Source organism: Orbicella franksi, chromosome 4 (genome assembly GCF_964199315.1).
Source record: "Orbicella franksi chromosome 4, jaOrbFran1.1, whole genome shotgun sequence".
Taxonomy (NCBI): domain Eukaryota; kingdom Metazoa; phylum Cnidaria; class Anthozoa; order Scleractinia; family Merulinidae; genus Orbicella; species Orbicella franksi.
In genome coordinates, this window is record NC_138148.1 from 4,050,671 (window position 1) to 4,070,234 (window position 19,564).

The following is a 19,564-nucleotide window of genomic DNA, read 5'->3' on the forward strand; positions in this document are numbered from 1 at the left end:
CTAACATTGATTGTGTATGCAGTAGACTACATGCAGTAGTTTACTACATTTTGTTAAGTATTAAACATGAAACTAAATGTTTTTCTTGTGGGATTTGTTTTGGTCGTGGGCCATTCTTGTCCTCAGAGACCTTGATCCTTTTGGTCAGCATCAAGGATCACAACCTCTGGGTAGATCCAACACTGGAAGTCTGCGATTTTCAGACTGAAACGAATACTCTGAACATGCTCAGAAAATGAGTCAGGCCAGAGGTCCAGAGGTCACGATTCTTGGTGCTGACAAAGAGGATTGCATCCTCAGGGAACGAGATGGATGCATGCACAATTTATTCACTTGCATCCAATTGGTTCAGTATTAAGCACTGAAGTATCATAACATATTCCAGCTTGTGACTGAATAAAATGTGATTTTATAAATGCCAAATAAACATGCACTGTATACTACAATGTACAGACCACAGTGAAGCATTCATTTTAATGAAAATTTATTACTTACATGTACACTTCCAGTGGAGGCATTTCTGTTCTGCAGTTCACTTAATCTATGATTCTCCAGCTCCTCTTTCCATCTTGGGTACATCTTGTTGATGTAATTTTCATACTGTTGCTGTAAAATCCACAGTTGCATCAAAAGAAAAAAAAAACTGGTATTGATACTGACTTTGTAGTTTTTTTTTTCTTATACATGTAAGTTTCCCAGTTGGAATTAGACTTGAACTCAGAATTGCAAAAGGCATACAAACAATACTGTCAGTGTTGCAATCAGAAATGACAGGATCAGTACATTCCAGCTCGCAAACATCTGCTCATAAAGATGGGCTCTTGCCCTTGCAACTCTAACTCTGAATCTAAACCCATCAAAACGTATAAAAATAATACCACACTAGAAGTCAGTGTCACCTTGTAAGCTTTAAGCCTTTCCGTTTTCACAGCCAACAAGGCGGCATGTTGTTCCACCCTTTCAAAATCTTTGAGCAGTTCTTTATTTCTTTCCTTGCTCCTTTTTTCATGATCACAGATTTTCTTCCATTGAGTTTCTAGCCTCTTTGCTTCCAGTTTACCTCTGTTAAGAAAAGAGTGAATGAAAAGCAAGGAGTCTTACAGAGAAGTTGTGCCATAAAATGAGAAAGCTACTAATTTTTACTCCAAAACAAATGCAGGGGTGACAGTTGGTTAAATAAGAAACTCATCAAGACACTGAGACTTGAATCATCATTTTTCCCACGAATGAAGTAAAAATAATAATTCTGCTTCAAGTATTTAGTTTCTCACTTATTTATGCCAAATGTGGGTGATTTGTGATTTATGAAATCAGCAGATATTTTTGAAAGCTCAAGAAGAGGCATCATCATGTACTATAAATTTATTGGCAAATCTTCCTGATTAGGCTAACAAAGAATGTATTTTTTATTGTTTACTGTGAAGAACAGCTCCCCCAAAAAATTGTCTAGTGACTGCTGACCACCTGTTTTATATACAGCTGCTTTAAGAAAGGTTGTCCTACGAAAGTGTAAAAGCGCACACGACAATGTCAAAAGGTATTATGGGTAATGGTGACCAACGGTTGCTTGATTGACAGAGGGACACAGCACAAACATGTGTATTAATGCTTTTTCTTCCTGAAGCACTGTTAACCTCAAACAAGGAACACCAAACTACTACTACCCATAACTGACATAAAATCAATCGGCACTGTCGCGTTCGCTTTTATGCTTGTGTGGGACAACCTTTGTCGAAACAGCTGTATATATATTAAGCGTTTTTATAAGTTACATAAGTAATTTTCCATCACCTTTTGTATATTTATTCTTCGACATTTGTAAACATCCTGAAAGTGACGATGGACATGGAGTATCCGAAACATCTCTCAAATCTAAGAGTGCGTGCATTTTATTTAAATCTGAAATCTCTTACATACTCCTAATTGATTTATGTACTGTAAACGTTATTACTGTACTTACATTTGCTGACCAGAACTCAAGTGTGAAACAAAATTAGCATCGAATAAACCAGGTCTTTCAGCTGTACTGGAAGCCTTCATTGTACTGGGCCTGTGGAAATAAAAGCTTAATTACAACTTATACATACAATGTACAAATCAACAAAAAAACAGCTGTAGAATTTTTCGGTCGAAGTCGCGAAGTTTTCACCCGCCACAAAACTTCCGTAATATTCAGAGTTACGCAGAACATACATAGCTCATGATTTAGTATAACAATTGTAAGACATTAAAACAACAATTCTGGATCGTATAAGTTTATGATGTATAAGATAAGTCTTATTAAGTTTAACCGACTTAACGTAAACTGCTTCCATCGCTGTTGCTACTGCCAACCAACCGGCAAGCGCTATTCGCGCAAATAATATCATAATGTATCAGGCAACCTGGAAACGCTCAAAGCAATGGCCTTACCTAAGAAAGTTTGAGCGTCACAAATTGGTACCCCCGACCAGGAAGATCTTCGACTTTCTCTAGTCTCTCTTTACAAAACATTCCAAGTTCCATCCGCCATTTTTCCAAATCTCAGGAGAATCCAAATATGGAAAATAAAACGTTCCTGACCAGTCTCTTACGCGGTCGGTAGATGCGAGAAGTAACGCCTTGTTGAAAGCAGCCTGAGGAAAAACCGTGAAGTTTTTAACCTACACTAGTGATGCACGTAGTGTTCGAAAGTTGTTGAAAAAAAGTTTCCATTAACCCTGAGGCTCGAGATGTCTTCTAATGAAGGTGAACGCTTATTTTATGATTTATTTTTGAATCACACGGGGCCCTTTCCTCGAAAGTCCTGGTAACTTTTACGGACCTACAATTTAAGACCTATTAAAATTAGGAACAGCTGTGCGGGTTTTAGCTTAAAGAAAACCAGTCCATTCTGTTTCGTTTCCTGATCTTTTTGTTGTTTTAATTTCAAAAATATTAATATCTAAATCTTGAATGTAAACACGGCAAACAAAAACAGCTGTTCGGGAGCGGTAACTTGCTAGACTTTCAAGAAATGGGCCCCAGCTGGTCCATCACAATTATCAAAACGCCGGGTCTTTTAACAAGATAATTAATCCAAGCTCAAATTTTAAAAGCTTAATTCCATTGGAGGTCTGCACTATATTGATTGAACTGAAGCTTGTTCATGAATAAGCTTTATTAGGTGAGTACTGAACATGACACAATCAGGGTGCCTTTTGGGCACAAACAGCCTACAAATTATGTTATTGAACGTTACAGCTCAATCCACCTTAAAATGAGATAGACATATTTTAATCAAAAGAATTATAATAATTGTCAGTATTAGTTTTGGTAATCAAACGAACATGAGTACAATAAAGGACTCTTGAAGGTATGACTGATCAAATAGTGAATAAGCTTGTATTGATCTACACAGCAGGGCTAACAAAAAATTTGTGACAAATTTGCCTGCACTAAGCCAATCTCAGTGAAGCATAATTTTTAGTCTGAAATAAACCTAATAAACATTTTGTTAACTGTAGGTAAACCTCCATCAGAAAAAACAGGTGAACAAAGTGATGGAGCCACAGGAGGAGAAGAAGACAAGCAGGAGGAGGACTGTAAGTGACAAAATAAGAGATACATGTAACTTTTATTTTAAATAAGTGCATAAGCAGTAGATCATCTACTGATCATCCACTTGTCTAGTGAACACTATTCATGCAGTTAGTACCATCATGTTAAAAGAACAGCAAATATGAGAGAATGTCCCTCTATTTTGATTAGTGTATATCTAACAACTTAAGGTCTACTTCTACAGCACATACACTATTCTTGCATCTCATGCAATAGTTTCCCTCCATGTCACGTTGCACACTATCTTCCTCCATCTTTTTTCTCTGTCTTTCCTGCCAACAGTAAAAACTATACTTCGTGGTGAAGAAAATAATGACAGGTAGATGGTCAGCCAGTACAGGATATCAGATTAACTGTGAAAATCTTATTTTAGTCTCTTTAAGAACCCTGCCTGTGATTATTGTATTCTTAGGCAAGACATTTAACCCTCACTGATGGTACTTTTGCTATACACATTTAACAAAATGCTTCTGGGTAGTAACTAGATGAGGGCTAGCATCCAATAAGGAGAGAGTAGCACTTTTAGTGACTACATGTACATGTACATGCTAAAAAAAACGTTATTACAAATTCTGGTATTGCAGGCCTAGTAGAAGACTCTATCAAGCATGTGACCCATCCAGTACTGTCTCATAACCTAGGATAATCCCTGTTTCTCTCCATGCCAAAATTCATGCCAAGTAATCACGTACAAAAAATGAATGTTTGTACATGTAGGTATTCTTAGACACATCCCTCCCAGTTCTTCCTTATCTCTCCATTCACCCTTCCTCCCCCACCAGCAAACACTCACACACAGGTTATACAGCTTGACCGAGGTGAAGCATGAGAGTTTAAAATTAACTAATATTTCCTGATAAAATGATATGTTATGTCTAGGCAGTTGCCAGAATGCATGTGAGCCCAAAATTAATGTCATCTATCTTCATCCAGAGTTTCCTGGTATCATCATAATACAGCAGCCAGACTCAAACCTTGCCCTGTGTACACTGCAGAGATCATTTTTTAATTATTATTTTTTCATTTTGTCCAAAGCACTTTGCTAGTGGTGCTAATCTAGCCACAGCAAATCTAACATAGAAACTGTAAAATGTTTTCATTCAAATTTAGCCTCAGTGAGTTTTCTGGAAAAATTACTGGCCAAGTTTAAACCGCCATCCAGTGATGAGGCTTTGCCAGAAAAGGAAAAACCAGAACAGTTATTAGAGGAAGTGACATTTGAAGGAGTTGGAAAATATATCAAAGAAGGACATTGTGAGTATACTTTGTAAGTTAAATTTCACCTTGTATTTGACATCAAGACAAGTTTGTACCCTGGATCTTCTCTCTGACATCTCACTTCATACCATGTTATAGAGCGCCCGCCCGGTGTTCGGGAGGTCATGGGTTCAATTCCTGTCGGGGACTCAGAATTTTTCTTTGTCCCACACTCGTGTCATGTTGATTAATTCACCTTCACATGTTATTTGCTGTTTTCATCCCTTATTTGAGAATCATCTGATACTCTACCCATCTCTTTTGATTAGAGGCCTTTGATCAGCACATCAAATTTCAAAGGGGGATTAAGGAGATTTGATATTAATAGTATTATTAATAATTATTATAGGGTGTGATGCATGAATTGTTATGTTTGGCCTGTGGCGGTATCAATAAATTTGCGATCTATACTGTCAAAGTTATGAATTCTTCCTCTCAAAAATGGTTTTGTTAAACTCACAAATTTTTTTCTGCAAAAGAAGTGTGAAGCTAATCACCGTTTGAAGGTCATCACTTGGAAAATGACTCTTGACTATCAACTGTGGTATACATTTATTGATATATTTTTAACTTTAAATAATTAAATTATTTAAATTATTATTTAAAATAAAATTATATTATATGGATAACAGTCTCCCTCCTCTCACCCATTTTCAAACTCGGTGTGATTGCTTGATATACTAACACTGTTCAGTTAGTTAAAAACTCAACTGCAAATGGACTGTGTCACTTTCTGACCCTGATATTCATGTCTGCTTTGATTGATATTTATCTGTCACCAGGTAAAAATATCATTGTCATGACTGGGGCAGGCATTTCAACTGCAGCGGGAATTCCAGACTTCAGATCTCCAGGCACTGGACTTTATGACAACTTGCAAAAATATGACTTACCCCATCCCCAGGCAGTATTTGAGATAGGTTTCTTCAGGGTAAGCTGCATGTATATTAAGCTGTTGTCCGTGATAGTCTTTTTTTTAACTTTAATTTCTTAACAATTATTGATTATGATAAACTACATGACTTTTGTATGTTAGTTAAACTTGACAATCTGTTGTCTTATTCAATTAATAGTCAAACCCAGAACCATTCTTTGCATTAGCTAAAGAGCTTTATCCTGGACAGTTCAAAGTAAGTATAATGTTGGTTACATCTGATACAGATATATACATGTACCTCCAACTCTAATGCCTGTGGGTTGAAAATGTTAGTAGATCTTACACTCCGCTCAATTGCCTACAGACCTCTCACCCTTAGCTGAAAAATTTGGGCTATATTACAACCTTAACTGACACATGACACATACATGTACATGTACCAGCTTGACTGATTGCGAGAGAAGAAACGAAGGTACATGTACCTTAGGCTTACAATGAGAGAGTGCACCTGTTTGATGTAAAATTACAGTTTTACTGCCAACAAAAGTTAATGTTTGGCTAAACAATTCGTTTTGGGAAATTCTCACATTGTCTCCAGAAAACTTTCAAACATCCTCCAGAACTTTTTTCTGGGCCTTTCACTCAGAAAGAGTTAGTCTAGGTATATACCATGAGGTAGATCATTCTATAATTTATTGTAAGTACCGTAATTGCAATTCTAAGATTCTGTTTTCGACCATTAATTTTTCGTGTTACTTATTTTTATTATTTATATAAAATTTAATAGAAAAAATTGAATTGAAGTAATGTCATATTTTTGTTTAACCTTCAGCCCACAATTACACACTATTTTATCCAGTTATTACATGAAAAAGGGTTGCTACTGCGCAATTACACTCAGGTAAGATGGCTGATGTTTTATTGAAAGCTAAATAATACCTTATATTATGTACATATTGTAATAATAAATTGTAATCATGTATTGAGATTCCAAGAGAATTAATTATGGCTATAAGTACATGTATGTGTACTACATGTTGTGAAGTGATTATGCTACACTATGAAACATGATTGCTTTTTAGAATATTGACACTCTTGAACGTGTTGCTGGCATTCCGGAAGAGAAACTTGTTGAGGCACATGGCTCATTTCATACAGCACACTGCGTAGATTGTAGGAAAGAGTACACACATGAATGGGTTAAAGGTATAAAAAATTAATAAATTATGTTTAATTACAATCAATTGTCTCTAATCAAATGCAAGTAACCTTCTATAGCTAGTCTGCATACCAGTCATAAAACTGAGGACAGGATGGGGGAGGGTAGGGATGGAAGTAGGAGGGGTGGAAGAGGGGAGAGAAGCATTCGTTCCCCTTCTTCCCTCACCACCCCTACCCCTTCCCTGTATATGTCTGCAATGCTTTCTATAGCTGGCCATTGTTAAAGCCATTAACACAAATTTTGTATTGTCATAAGTCTTTTAGTTGTCATCCTCTCCGAATTGTTACTAACATTGGTATGTTGTACGAATAGAGTTGCACTATTTTTGAATGCTGACAAAATTATTTTGATGTTTAACACAAAACCCTTTATTTTGACTTTATAAATGTCAAATACGGACGCAAATATTTGACAATGTCCATTCAGGATTGAAGATCACAGTTTTCCTCAATTTTCACTCTCTGAAAACTGTCATCTTCTAGCAACAAAAAATCTCAGTACAATGTCAAGTGCACATTTTGTGCCAAACAGATGTTCTTGTTTACTAACTAGCCAAGTTTTTTTTTTTTTTTTTCATTTTGTTTTTATTAGTTTTTCGTAATGTTTCCTTAGAAGATCATTGTTTAGTTTTTTTGTTTCAGATGAAGTATTTGCAGACAAGGTTCCTAGGTGTCCTGACTGTGAAGGAGTCGTTAAACCAGGTTAGGAAATGTGAAATTAAAATTAATTTGTTGCATATGCATGGCAGATTCTGAGAGTGACTGATGCCATAGGCTCGATTTCCAGCCACTGTTCAGGAAACGAGCCTGTGCTCCTCCCCCAAACTCGGAGAGAAACAAAGACCGAATGTGACAGAGCAGCGGAAGTTGAGCATGCTGATGCCAGTGCGTGGCACAAAAAATGAAATAATCTAAAAATAAAAGTAATGATAATAAATTAATCAAAATAAAAAGTAATTAATTAAAAATTATAAATAATTAAAGAAATAAAATTATACATTATCCATTGAAACAAAAAACAAAAGCAAATGTCTGACAGCACAAGCTCTGTTATCTTACATGTAATTATATCATTTGAAATCCCACCAGGTATTTAAGACCTTCAATTAAGATTATTCTTTCACTAGCAGCTGCTTATCACATTTAAATCTTCATTTCTTTATACAGACATAGTGTTCTTTGGTGAATCCCTGCCACATGTCTTTCACAAACGTGTTCCTCAGGTAATAGCACATTTTTTGTCACTAAAATTATTGTTTTATTCATGTTTGTCTGATTCCCAACATATGAGACCTGTGGTCAAATTTTGAAAGCTCCCAGTATCCTGTGATACAAAGAGTAAGTAAGTTAACTAACCTGGGAGGACACCCATGTGAAAAGGTCAGGGATGCTGGTCAGAAAATTTGTATGTAGCCCCTAAAGGAGACCAATCTGCATAGCTGGGCCTGACTCAAGCTTTATTTGAACCGTCAAAGATACCACTTGAAACGAAAATGACTGTATTTTTCTTCATTTTGTCTTCAAGTGTGTTTTGTGTTGAACGCACCAAATGGTACCAAAATCAGTAATTTACACCCTTAAAACAAAATGTGTACGGAAGTTGCTCATACAATCTGTTAATGATCCCAAATACAATGATCTTATACACATGTACAACTGAGAGCAGGGGTGATGCAGTGGTGACAGCTTGCTCAAATACTGAATTCCAGGCATCATAAGTGAGTTGGGTTTCTTCTTTGTTTTCATCCATAATCCATGGACTTTTCTGTGGGTTCTCTGATTTCCTACCTTATACAAAAACCGACGCTCCAAATTATAATCATGGGTCTTCATTTACGTGTTTCGTGGGTAAATAAAAATGACATAGTTTTATTTTTATTTTTTGTATTAAAAACCCATTGCTAATAGACCCACTGTTTGGATGTCCTCATACCCCTTTCATACCAATTTTAATTACATATTAAATTTTAATCATGCAAAACATAGGATTCATTGATATCTCTTATTCTTGAAAGTCTCTGTTCCCTGCTTTCATAGGATATGCCCAAGTGTGATCTGCTGATCGTGATGGGTACTTCTCTTGTAGTGCAACCTTTTGCTTCCCTAGTTGACAGGTAAGGATCAGATAAAGCATTTAGCTGTCTGTGAGTAACGAGACACTTCTCTTTGACATTGTGTTCTAACAACTTAGCAAAGTTATGAAGATCTAGCTTCTCAGAGATCTATGTTAAGTGCAACACTGATTAGCTTGCAGCTATCTGTGCTCAAAAATACAAATCGATTACATTGCCCACACGTTGCAGATTTCTGTAAAAGCTCCGTCATCAGCATGTTTATTTTTTGCACAAATCTCAGTACATCCAGTGCTGCATTGATTGCATTACAAGTTTGATTGATTTCAAAGTGTCCTCAAACAATGTAATGAATTAAATCAAATTACAATAATCTTATTTTTTAGTAATCTTAATTGGCATATCTAATAAAGCATTGTTTACTTCGCTAAATTTATTTAGAGTTTCAGAGACAACTCCAAGATTGTTAATAAATAAAGAGAAATGTGGACATCAGGTGAGAGTGATTTTCAAATTTCAACAATTTTTTTTACATTTCTGCTGAGTACTTTGGAGAGGCAGTTCAATTATTCTTCTGAAAGCTAAATAACTCAACACCATTCCATGTATATGGGGCTGCGTATTACAGTAGAACGACACTAATACTACTACAAAAATATGCCCTGAACCAAGAATTTGAACATAGATCTGTGACAGAGCATCAGTGAGAACAAAAACATCTGGAAATAGTACTTTATTTGTGCTTTTCAAATTTAACCAAAATTGTCATTTTTTTTTTCTTCAAATCTTGTATCTGTAAATGTAACTGTTCTAATTTTGATCTCTTTTATGGAACCAGTCTTGTTTTTTTCTTTCCAGGCTGACTTCTTCACGTTGTTAATGGGCGGCAGGAGTGGATTCAAATTCGATAACGAGGACAATTACAGGTTGTGTATGCAAAGATACATGTTTGTTTGTTGTTTTATTTTACACTGTGACATGTAGGCTACACCCAATCAAAAGGCTGGAAAACTGTCGCATATCTGGTGGCATGCTGCAATGGCTGGAATGCAGCGCAACGCTTATTTCCCGCCGTAGTAATGCCACGTCCAAGGTTTTGCTGGCTTTAGTATGTAAGGTTAAAAAATTCGGGTCCTTGTAGCTGGTATAGTGGGTATAGTGGGTATAAGTGAGTGAATTCTGAATCAAATTTTCTGCGAGTCCAACTCTCAGTGCATTCTCGTCCCCAGAGACCGCGCTCCTTTTGGTCAGCACGAAGAATCGCGACCTCCGGCCTAGTCCAACACGAAAGCCCGCAATTCACGGACTTTCTGTCGCTCTGCGCATGCTCAGGGTCAAGTCTGACAAATCTGATTGGCTGAGAATACGAAACGATTACTCTGCACATGCTCAGAAAATTGGACTTCCCCAGAGGTCGCGATTCTTGGTGCTCCCCAAAAGGAGCGCAGCCTCTGGGGACAAGAATACTCCCGGTGGTGTTAAAATATCTTTAATCTTCTTTAAGTTAGTGTCAAGGAACCATCATGTAAAAATGAGTAAGAGTGAGAAATGGTTCCACTCATTGACAACTAAGGTCTTCCGGCCGCGCTCTTGGCAGCTCCCATTTTTTTCCCGCCATAAACATGCCGCACCTGGCACAACTTCCAGGTTTTTCCCGCCACAATCGTGGTGCGCCCGTTGCAGTTTCCAGTCGTTTATCGCCATAACATTCCAATTTGTGATCTGAGTGTATTTGTTGTGTAGAGATGTGATGTGGCAAGGCACCACAGATGATGGCTGTGTGGCTTTGGCTGACTTACTGGGATGGAAGGTGTGTGTTTAACAAGTTAAATAAACTATCAACAAGAATGAAAGTCATCTAGAATATGAGTGGTAGGAAATAAACGAGGGCTTTCTTCAACATTCAATCGACATAAATATCACCGAACAATTGAGATGAGCGTGCCTCCAGTGAGGTGGCGAGAGTTCCTATCGTTTTCCCGAAAGATTTGAGCAGGTTTAAATTCGACGAGAGTGTAGGAGCTGACATTTAACTAGTCACCAGTTCTTGACCACTCCGAGTTATTACTGAACCAAACAAAACAATGGCTTCGTCCATATAGTTTTGAAGACAAGTTAGGTTGATTGCGGTAGCATGAGATTCTCGTTGACTGGCCGAATTGGATAGAAAGTGTTGGTGAAAGTTGTATAGCATGTAACATCATCTACACATCGCACTGTGTATTAAAGTTTCTTTATTTCTTTATTTCCTGTAGGACGAACTGCTGAAGCTTGTCGAGAAAGAGCACAAAAAGATTGACGAAGCTACTGCTAAAGCGGAGGAATCTCAAAATACCGGTGATTGTGGTTTTACCGGCTTGTAGCTGTAGTTCGTTCTTGGAGAAAAGATTTCTAAATAGGTGCAAAATTTGAAGAGGCTACTCGTAGATAACATGAATGAAACAATATTTTAATCTTGTAACCTGCGTATTGGTTTCGGACCATTCTTTTTCCTGTGTGGTGACTGAGTAAAGTAGTTGTCATCGAACTTAGTTAAAGTAAAGGGTGTGATAGATTCAGACTTTTATATTCGGTGGTGGTGGGGGGGGGGGGGGGGGTGGGGGAAGGGGTTCGCGCCTTCCATTCATTATGCTTTTTCACCAAAAAGGTTTTTCCCCTTCCTGATCCACTACTAAGAGGATATTTGCCTCTTATTCTGTTCAATTTTTCCTGATTGAAAATGGTAATACGGATGCACTGGTAGTGCGGATATTAAAAGCTGCGATATTTCGATAATCAGATAGCAGCAGTTTTAAATGTTGATCTCAGTTGTGCATAACAAGAATGTTATGTTTTGCTCTGCTAAAGTAATTTTTTTTTGTCCCAGGTGAGAAAACAGAAGTTGACAAGTCCACTGACAAAGACAGCGGCGCAAAAAAGCCAGAAAAGGACTCGGCCAACCTTTAGAAAAGTTTCAAAATTCCAAGGCTGCGAGTTATGGTGCATGAATATTAAGGGAGGGCAGTGTAGTTGTTCCGAGTACAAATGATGCTTCATGATACTTAGCGGAAAACTTAGATTTACGCGCTGAATAATAGTATTGCTTTAAATCAACGAGTATAGTAACCTGCGATCAGGCTTTAAAAAAAGAACGCGGCTTCCCAATATGGTAGTCAAGTTAAAAAAAAAAATGCTGGAGCCAAACTATGACAGGCCGCTGCCTATAATCAGCGGACAGCACTGCATAACGGCCAGGAGTTTTCGTCTGGTCCGTGCACCATTCCGTTGTTTGCCATTTGCAAATAATTTCCAGAAGTTTGGGTTGGGAAATTCCGTTGCGGAGCAATGTGTTAGATTTAAAGTTTCCCTGAAGATGTGGTTAAGGCGTGAAGCCGCGAAAACCGAAACACCTGGAACTATCTTATTACATGAAATTTTCGCGACACGTTAATTTCGCGATGTAAAAAAAGCGCGAAATTAAAGTGACGCGAACAACCAGTGTCGCTAACGTAACATGACGCGAAAGTTAAGCGACTCACATTATGTTAGTGTTGACATATAGTCCCTCAGTTGCGTTTTTGGGGTGTGGGATACTCAAACCTCTTCCTCCCCGGCCCCCTCCCCCCACTAATGGGGCCTCAACACGAATTTCAATTCGGAACGGCCAAACCCGCTGGAATAAGGAACTTCTTTTTCAGAAGTTTTATATCTGCCTTAAATTATCCATTGGATTGAGTCAACAAATCCTGTTTCATTTACATCCCAACTAAAATTACCGGATTTTTTTGTAAATGGAACTTTTTACTGCTCTTGGAATCTCCCAAAAACTGCTAGGGTGATTGTTGTAGTTAATTTAAGTTGTGTTTTTATCGACCTTTATATATCGACCTGTACATTACTCCACTTTAAATTTCACATATGTTGAAGATTAACAGCTTTTCCATTACACAGCAAAAAACTAGCTGGATATATTTAGATATAGCAGAGCTTCAGGACTTCATAGTTTCATAGCTCCTCTTGCCACACGCTTGCGAGGAATTTGTCAGTCTATCGCGACCGAAAAGTAAAACAAAATAATTGCTAGTTTGAGTTTCGCTTGAATTGTAAGCAACGCTTGATGTTTCATCGAGGCTTAATAACTTTACGTCCGTAGATACTGCTGAGTTTTATTCGTGTAAAAATCCAGTAAATTCTCTGTTGTCGATGAATGAGAGCGCCCGCCGATGCGTGTTTTGTACAGTCAGTAAACATGACAAATTGTGCTTCCGCCGCACTTTCGTGTGAAAGCGTACATTGAACTCAAACAATAGCTCTATAGTTTTTAAATATGTTTAAGACTGCTAAATGTTTGAGAACATATTAAAAGCTAAGCTCAAAATATGTGAATAAAGCAGAAACAATCAGCAAAGTTACGATGACGCTTTCTTTAATCAACTTGGAATAACGATTTCGATTTTGTTGATCGAGTTATAAAAACTCCTTGTCTATTTTCATTTTCGCAGTGTAAAACTTCACTATGCTTATGTTGAAGAAACACACATGATGTTAGTAGCCTTTTTTGCATTCGTGAAATTTGTTGCAGCATCTCAACACAAAAGATAACGAAAGAAATCTTTGTCAAGATTTGTTGACAATTGAAAACACTGACTCGGACTTGAAAGTGCACGAGCTGCACTATGCAAATGAGCTAATTGTACGCGTCAGACTTTCCTTTCAAAAACCTTTGCAAACTCACTAAACAAGCAGAGACAATTAGAAACCATCAAAACAGGTTTTGGTTATGATTAAACATTGTCTGAGAAACTCACAAATTAACTCGATACCAGAGTAGAGAGTTTTCTTGCTATATTCTTAAGCATACGCGTGAGCTTACAACTAGCGTGAGCAGATCTTATTATTCATTCCCAGCGCGAGATTGAAGTCTTGTTTTCGACCCTGAAAAACCCACCTTTTCCGTTAGCTCAGAGCATTAAAGTACATATAAGCGCCCTGGTTCATATTCCCTGCCTTATTCCCTGCCATCGCTGTGAAAAATACGCAAGAGAATCTCTAACTCTCACCATTTGATCACGCAACGTGACAACATCCACGCGAGAGCCCCTGACATGTGCGTGAATCCTCGCGGATATATGACGTCAGGATGGCGCAATTTGTTCTAAAAATAGAAAAATTGTCCCATATCATAGGTACGCGCGAATCCCGAGACTTACGGTCTCCGTCCCCGATTATGGCTCCTGATGAAATTTAATACTGAATTAAATTTACAACAACAACTGTAAAAACTATTTGATTAATGAAAGGCTATGTCCAAGACACTCGATATGCGAGGACAAATAATTTGCCGTGTAGTGTAAGCGCTATTTTACAATTTTTCTGGTAATAATCACTGTTTTGGTGATGGGCAAACTATTTTTATCGCACTAACAATTTTTTGTTTACACTATATGTTTGTGGCGTATCTGCAGAGTCGCCAATTAGATCAATGCAATATGCGTCAGTGTACTGACCACTAAATTTTATTGACTGACAATTTGTTTTATTAAAATTATAATGTTGAAGAAATTGAATCAAAGTGTGTGCACTGTTAAATTAATGATACCTACCCTCTAGGTACAGAAGGTACCATCAGCGGTCTTCGTACCTAGCCTGCAAGCAGGCGAGAGGAGCCGGCGCGCTTCGCGCGCACGTCGTTCTTGAGCTCGCTCGCGCACCAAAGCAAAAAGTCAGAAACCCGAGTGCGTGCTTACAGGCTACCTCGTACCCAAAAGTCCACGCTTCCGTCCACGCTACCCTTGACAAACTATCGTAAAAATCGTTGCCTACTCCGCTGGGTAAGAGTAACGCAGTCTCTGGCTACGAGGAAGCCAGATTGAAGCATCATCGCAAACAATAGGGACTTAATAACTCATTTTCTAAACGAGAGCAATTTCGATGTTCAGGATGCCTTTTCCATTGAGGCCGCTGTAATGTTACGAATGTTTTTTTCATTTATCATTATACAAGCGCTGAATGTCGCACCATTTTCCCTAAGTGGGTCTCCCGACTCTTCATCAGTCGAGAACTGAGCAAAACGACCCGCAATTCATTCCATGCCCAAGCACTTTTGAAACTGTTGTTACTATTTATCGGAAATTGAATCCCATAAAGGCTGTTTTACTATTGAGGATATTGTCTTTAATCAAACGTTACGTCTTCCCGGTTAACCAACGATGGGGTTGGTTCCGTTTTGAAATGTCGAACGTGATACCGTAGACCACGAGACAGGTTTTTGAGGTTGAGTCACCTGCAGCGGGTTATTGGTAACCAGGGACTGAGAAAGGCAGAAAAGCATGTTTAAACAATCCACCAACCTGAACAGACCAGTGAAAAAATGCTTGCAGTGATTGCTCACTGTAACAAATTTGCTTAATGTTGAAGGGTTACTGTATACTAGAAGTCATATTATAAGCCGGCGCGGTGCTTGTTTTATATAATTACCTCTCGACGCCCAATAACAGCAGCGTGAAACAGCTCCTATGGAGTTCTAATGATGGCTATGGTAAGGTTGACATTTTTTAACTTGATATAATTGTTTTTAAGGAAAACGACCAATTTTTTAAGTTTGCAAGACATGTTTCGACAGAGCTTCTGTCATCTTCAGTTGAATGAATGATTACAAAGCAAGTTGAATAATAAGTAGGCAAAAATGCTAATTAAGACAAATAGTAACAACAGAACGTGAAAAGGTGTAAGTTAAAAGGATAATTTTAGATTTACATGGTGTAATTGCTGATTGAGGGAAGGTAGTTCTTTTTGAATATGAATAGCCTCCTTTATCTTGAGTTGAAAGCTGGTAGTGGCGTGATCTAAAATATGAAAGCAGTCTATTGAACACAATGAGCGACAACGTTCAGAATTCTGAAGATGTTTGAAGATGTGAGAGGCCCTATCAACGGCTAAGTGCTCACGTGCTGTTATGTCGGCGAAACCTCCCGACATTTTTCCACACGCGTACGTGAGCACTTAGCCGTTGATAGGGCCTCTCACATCTTCAAACATCTTCAGAATTCTGAACGTTGTCGCTCATTGTGTTCAATAGACTGCTTTCATATTTTAGATCACGCCACTACCAGCTTTCAACTCAAGATAAAGGAGGCTATTCATATTCAAAAAGAACTACCTTCCCTCAATCAGCAATTACACCATGTAAATCTAAAATTATCCTTTTAACTTACACCTTTTCACGTTCTGTTGTTACTATTTGTCTTAATTAGCATTTTTGCCTACTTATTATTCAACTTGCTTTGTAATCATTCATTCAACTGAAGATGACAGAAGCTCTGTCGAAACATGTCTTGCAAACTTAAAAAATTGGTCGTTTTCCTTAAAATCTTTACATGTCTGCTGCTATCTAGACCTTTTGGAAATATAATTGTTTCAATTCAATAGAGGACGACCCTAGAAAACGACATGTTCGCCAAGACGGATTTTCAATCAAAAACTGCTGTTTCGAGACGAGAGTATTCCAATTTTCTTCACTTTCCCAGTTCGCTAATTTTCAAGAATTGTGCCAAAAAGGAAAAGGTTTACCTGGTCATTTCGACTTCTTTCCGTTTGCAAACGGTTTCCCAAAACCTCCTAAATCAATTTGATCAAAACCGCACGAACTTCGACTGTAGTTTTGCTCTAGAAAATAAGTAAAAATTAGAGTCTTTTTTGCGGTAAATTCGGTTCGGCTGCAAAGCTTCATTGTTTGTTACTAATAGCTTCCTACACTGCAACACCAGTATACTGAATTATTTTGTTTGAACAACTTGGGTGTAAAATTTTCTCATGTTAACTTTCACTTCAGCTTTATCTGGAATGATCCAGATTTGTTCACTTCATTCCATGTATATGCAATTTGTAACAAGACCTTGCAATTTCAAAACTGTTGACAAAAAACTAGCACATGTTTTGTTTTAGCAACCTTCGCATTAAGCCGGATTAGGATTTGAGAATCACAAATTATAGATTTAACGCCTTCCGGTGGTGTCAACAACGTAACACTTTCTACCTTTAGGTAAACGTTAAGAAAAGAGAACAAATTATAAAGCGCGCGCTTGGGAATGTGGCACTACTGTTACGAAACTGCTTTTGTATTTCAGGTGCACGAAGATTGACTCCGTTGGACAAAAATTTGTTTTGTCTAAAAATATTGCAGCGTAATAGCAAAACCACTTCAACTGTGCTTCCAGTGTAAACGTAAGAAGATGGAGGTGAGAAACTAGAGTTTATAGCTTTTATATTTGTATTGTACAGAATTATTTCAACAGTTTCACAATATAGAAACCTAAAGCCGACCATCAGCCAAATCAAGACTTATTTTGTTTTTATGACAAAAATTTCGCCATGATAGTCACTGCCAAAGTAAATTAATGTTAGCAATACTTCAATTTGTTGGTCTTCACCAACGCGGACATACAAAATTACATAAGGACGCCAGAGCAAATGAGGAGATCGGATTGCAGGTAGTACGTACCATTGGAGAAAACACGGCAAAGGAATATGCATAAAATTGAGATGCATAGCATGGTAAGGTGCTTATTTGAAAGAAAAAAAAATTCTGTGCTGAAGTTTAGTGACTTGTATTACTCAGAACAAAAATAGCAATTAAACAACGGGATGGTTTTTGAAGTTGGAAGTTTTAGAGGATTTTGTGGGCAAATTTTGTCAAATCCTTTTTGGCTTCTGTTGTTGTTGTTTTTGTACAGAGACAATCACTATGTAAAATCTGATCACTCACACCCCTACAATCAGTTCAATAACACAACTGAGTCCAAAACTGTTTCTTTCGAATCAGTTGGCATTTTTTAGTTGTTTCACCTGTTGTTCCTACTGTAAAGATATAAATAAATAAATAAATAAATAAATAAATAAATAAATAACTTAATGAAGCAATGTTGTGCTAATTGAGAACACTGTTAATAGAGTAATTACACAAATATTGTAAATACAACATAAATTATTAAGAATCCCAACTACTGAAAGGTTGACCAGTTGACTATTTACACAATGCGGTCGCGGAGTTGAACTCGGGGCTACCGAGAAATCAGTTCATTTAGCGGTAGGGTGCAGGATTTGAACCAGGGACATCCAGATTTCAAATAAAGCTTCCTAAACCACGCCTTGACCACGCCATCCCTGGCTGAAAACACCATTAAACGTCCAGATGAGAATTCCATAAACACAGGCAAAGATTCTGAAACTCACAATCAACTCTTTATTCACACTGCTTTCTTTGCTCTGATTAACTCCCTTGCAGTCTAACAGACCAGACGGCGACATCGGAGCCGAGCAATCTGCTTCCACGTCAAACTGTCCAATTAGAGACCGTCAAGAATCTTTCCATCAGAAAAGCAGAACAGAGTTTGTTGATAATGTGCAGTTACATTGTAAGAGTATTACGGAAAGAATGCGACTTATAAAACAGTCTGTTGATGGTATTGGTGAAGATAAAGATTCGCTGGATTCAAGTGATCAGAATCAAGGCTCTACTCTTGAATCAACAAATGATGAACATGCCGCGGAGAAGTTTTCGGAGTTGGATCCCCAAGAACAAGGTCAAAAGATAAAGGAGCGAGTTCAACGGATAGTGAAACTCGTGCAATCTACTGCACAAAAAGTAAGTTGGTGAATATCGCCAGGAAGAATTTGAATTTATTCGTTTTCTACATGCGAGCCAAGTGGCCCATCAGGCCGGCGCTTATATCTTCGGTTTCTGTAGCACGAAGCGACTAGGAGCATTTCTACTCTCCCCTGGATGAGATGCTACTCCATCGCAGGTTTACCCCCAGCTTTAAATTCGCTGATACCCATTTATACACGAGGGACGAGAGAGGCCCTGTGATCCGGAGAGTACAGTGTCTTGCCCGAGAACACAACACAATAGGGAGCTTAAGAAACCACCACGGCGACGCTAAGGACAACGCCGATGACGAATTGAGTTTATGTTTTACCTACTACTCTCGCGGTACCAAGTCATTTACTTTGTTTATCACTAGCAAAGCTATCTGAAACTGAATCTAGGAAACATCGATAAATTCGAAATATAAATTTAGAAAATTAGCCGTCGTGGCTCACGTTCTCCAGACAACGCAGAATTTGGCCATTTCACGTTGTTGTTTTGCAGAGGACGGCAAAGAAATGTATCAGGAATTATAACGGCACGTGCACAGCCATTCTTCTCATTAAACCTTTTGTTTAGCGACGTTGCCGTCGCTGTCGTGGTTTTCTTATTATTGCTGAAGCTCTCTAACGTCCCCGGCTACGGCTCGAACCAGGACCGCTTGATCCAGAGACGAACGCACTAACCATGTTTATACGTTGATTGTACGTCTCCTGCTTAATTCTGAGCATTGTAAGCATTGAGTCGTAAACTAAGGAAAACTCAAAAGAACAACCATGACAACGGTTTTTCAAGCATGAAAAATCATGTAAACGATAATAAGAGTTAATAAGGAAGAGAAACGTTTTACTGCATAAAGCCCCAAATTTATATTTTGTATCTATAATTAGCCCGGTAGGTTTTACGGATCAGAGACCTTAGTAAATACAGAAG

The 19,564-nt window shown here is 38.0% G+C and overlaps 2 protein-coding genes across 5 annotated transcripts in view; one reads left to right on the forward strand and one right to left on the reverse strand.

Annotated features, from left to right (window-relative positions):
• The window catches only part of LOC145486003 (uncharacterized), a 45,472-nt gene extending 42,954 nt beyond the window's left edge, over positions 1-2,518 (reverse strand). For both annotated transcript variants that reach the window (XM_081464696.1, XM_081464695.1), the window contains exons 1-4: positions 2,413-2,518; positions 1,961-2,050; positions 900-1,062; positions 496-606 (exon numbers count right to left, since the gene is read on the reverse strand). In XM_081464696.1, coding sequence (XP_081320822.1) covers positions 496-606; positions 900-1,062; positions 1,961-2,040 — 354 coding nt within the window. In that variant the 5' untranslated portion in view covers positions 2,041-2,050; positions 2,413-2,518. The remainder of the gene's footprint in view (positions 1-495; positions 607-899; positions 1,063-1,960; positions 2,051-2,412) is intronic.
• Positions 2,519-2,588: 70 nt separating this feature from the next.
• Positions 2,589-12,859, forward strand: LOC145486006 (NAD-dependent protein deacetylase sirtuin-2-like). Of its 3 annotated transcripts, none has more exons than XM_081464699.1 (15): positions 2,601-2,727; positions 3,486-3,563; positions 4,690-4,833; positions 5,619-5,767; positions 5,910-5,966; positions 6,546-6,614; positions 6,796-6,919; positions 7,577-7,636; positions 8,102-8,157; positions 8,972-9,048; positions 9,448-9,502; positions 9,865-9,932; positions 10,750-10,816; positions 11,262-11,343; positions 11,873-12,859. In XM_081464699.1, exons 1-15 carry the CDS (start codon positions 2,712-2,714, stop codon positions 11,950-11,952), a joined length of 1,182 nt encoding a protein of 393 aa, XP_081320825.1. In that variant the 5' UTR covers positions 2,601-2,711; the 3' UTR covers positions 11,953-12,859. The 3 variants fall into 3 exon arrangements, with proteins under 3 accessions (XP_081320827.1, XP_081320825.1, XP_081320826.1); XM_081464700.1 differs by having other exon boundaries at positions 3,501-3,563; XM_081464701.1 differs by lacking the exons at positions 10,750-10,816; positions 11,262-11,343; positions 11,873-12,859 and adding an exon at positions 9,991-10,738 and having other exon boundaries at positions 2,589-2,727; positions 9,865-9,957.
• The last annotated feature ends 6,705 nt before the right edge of the window (positions 12,860-19,564 follow it).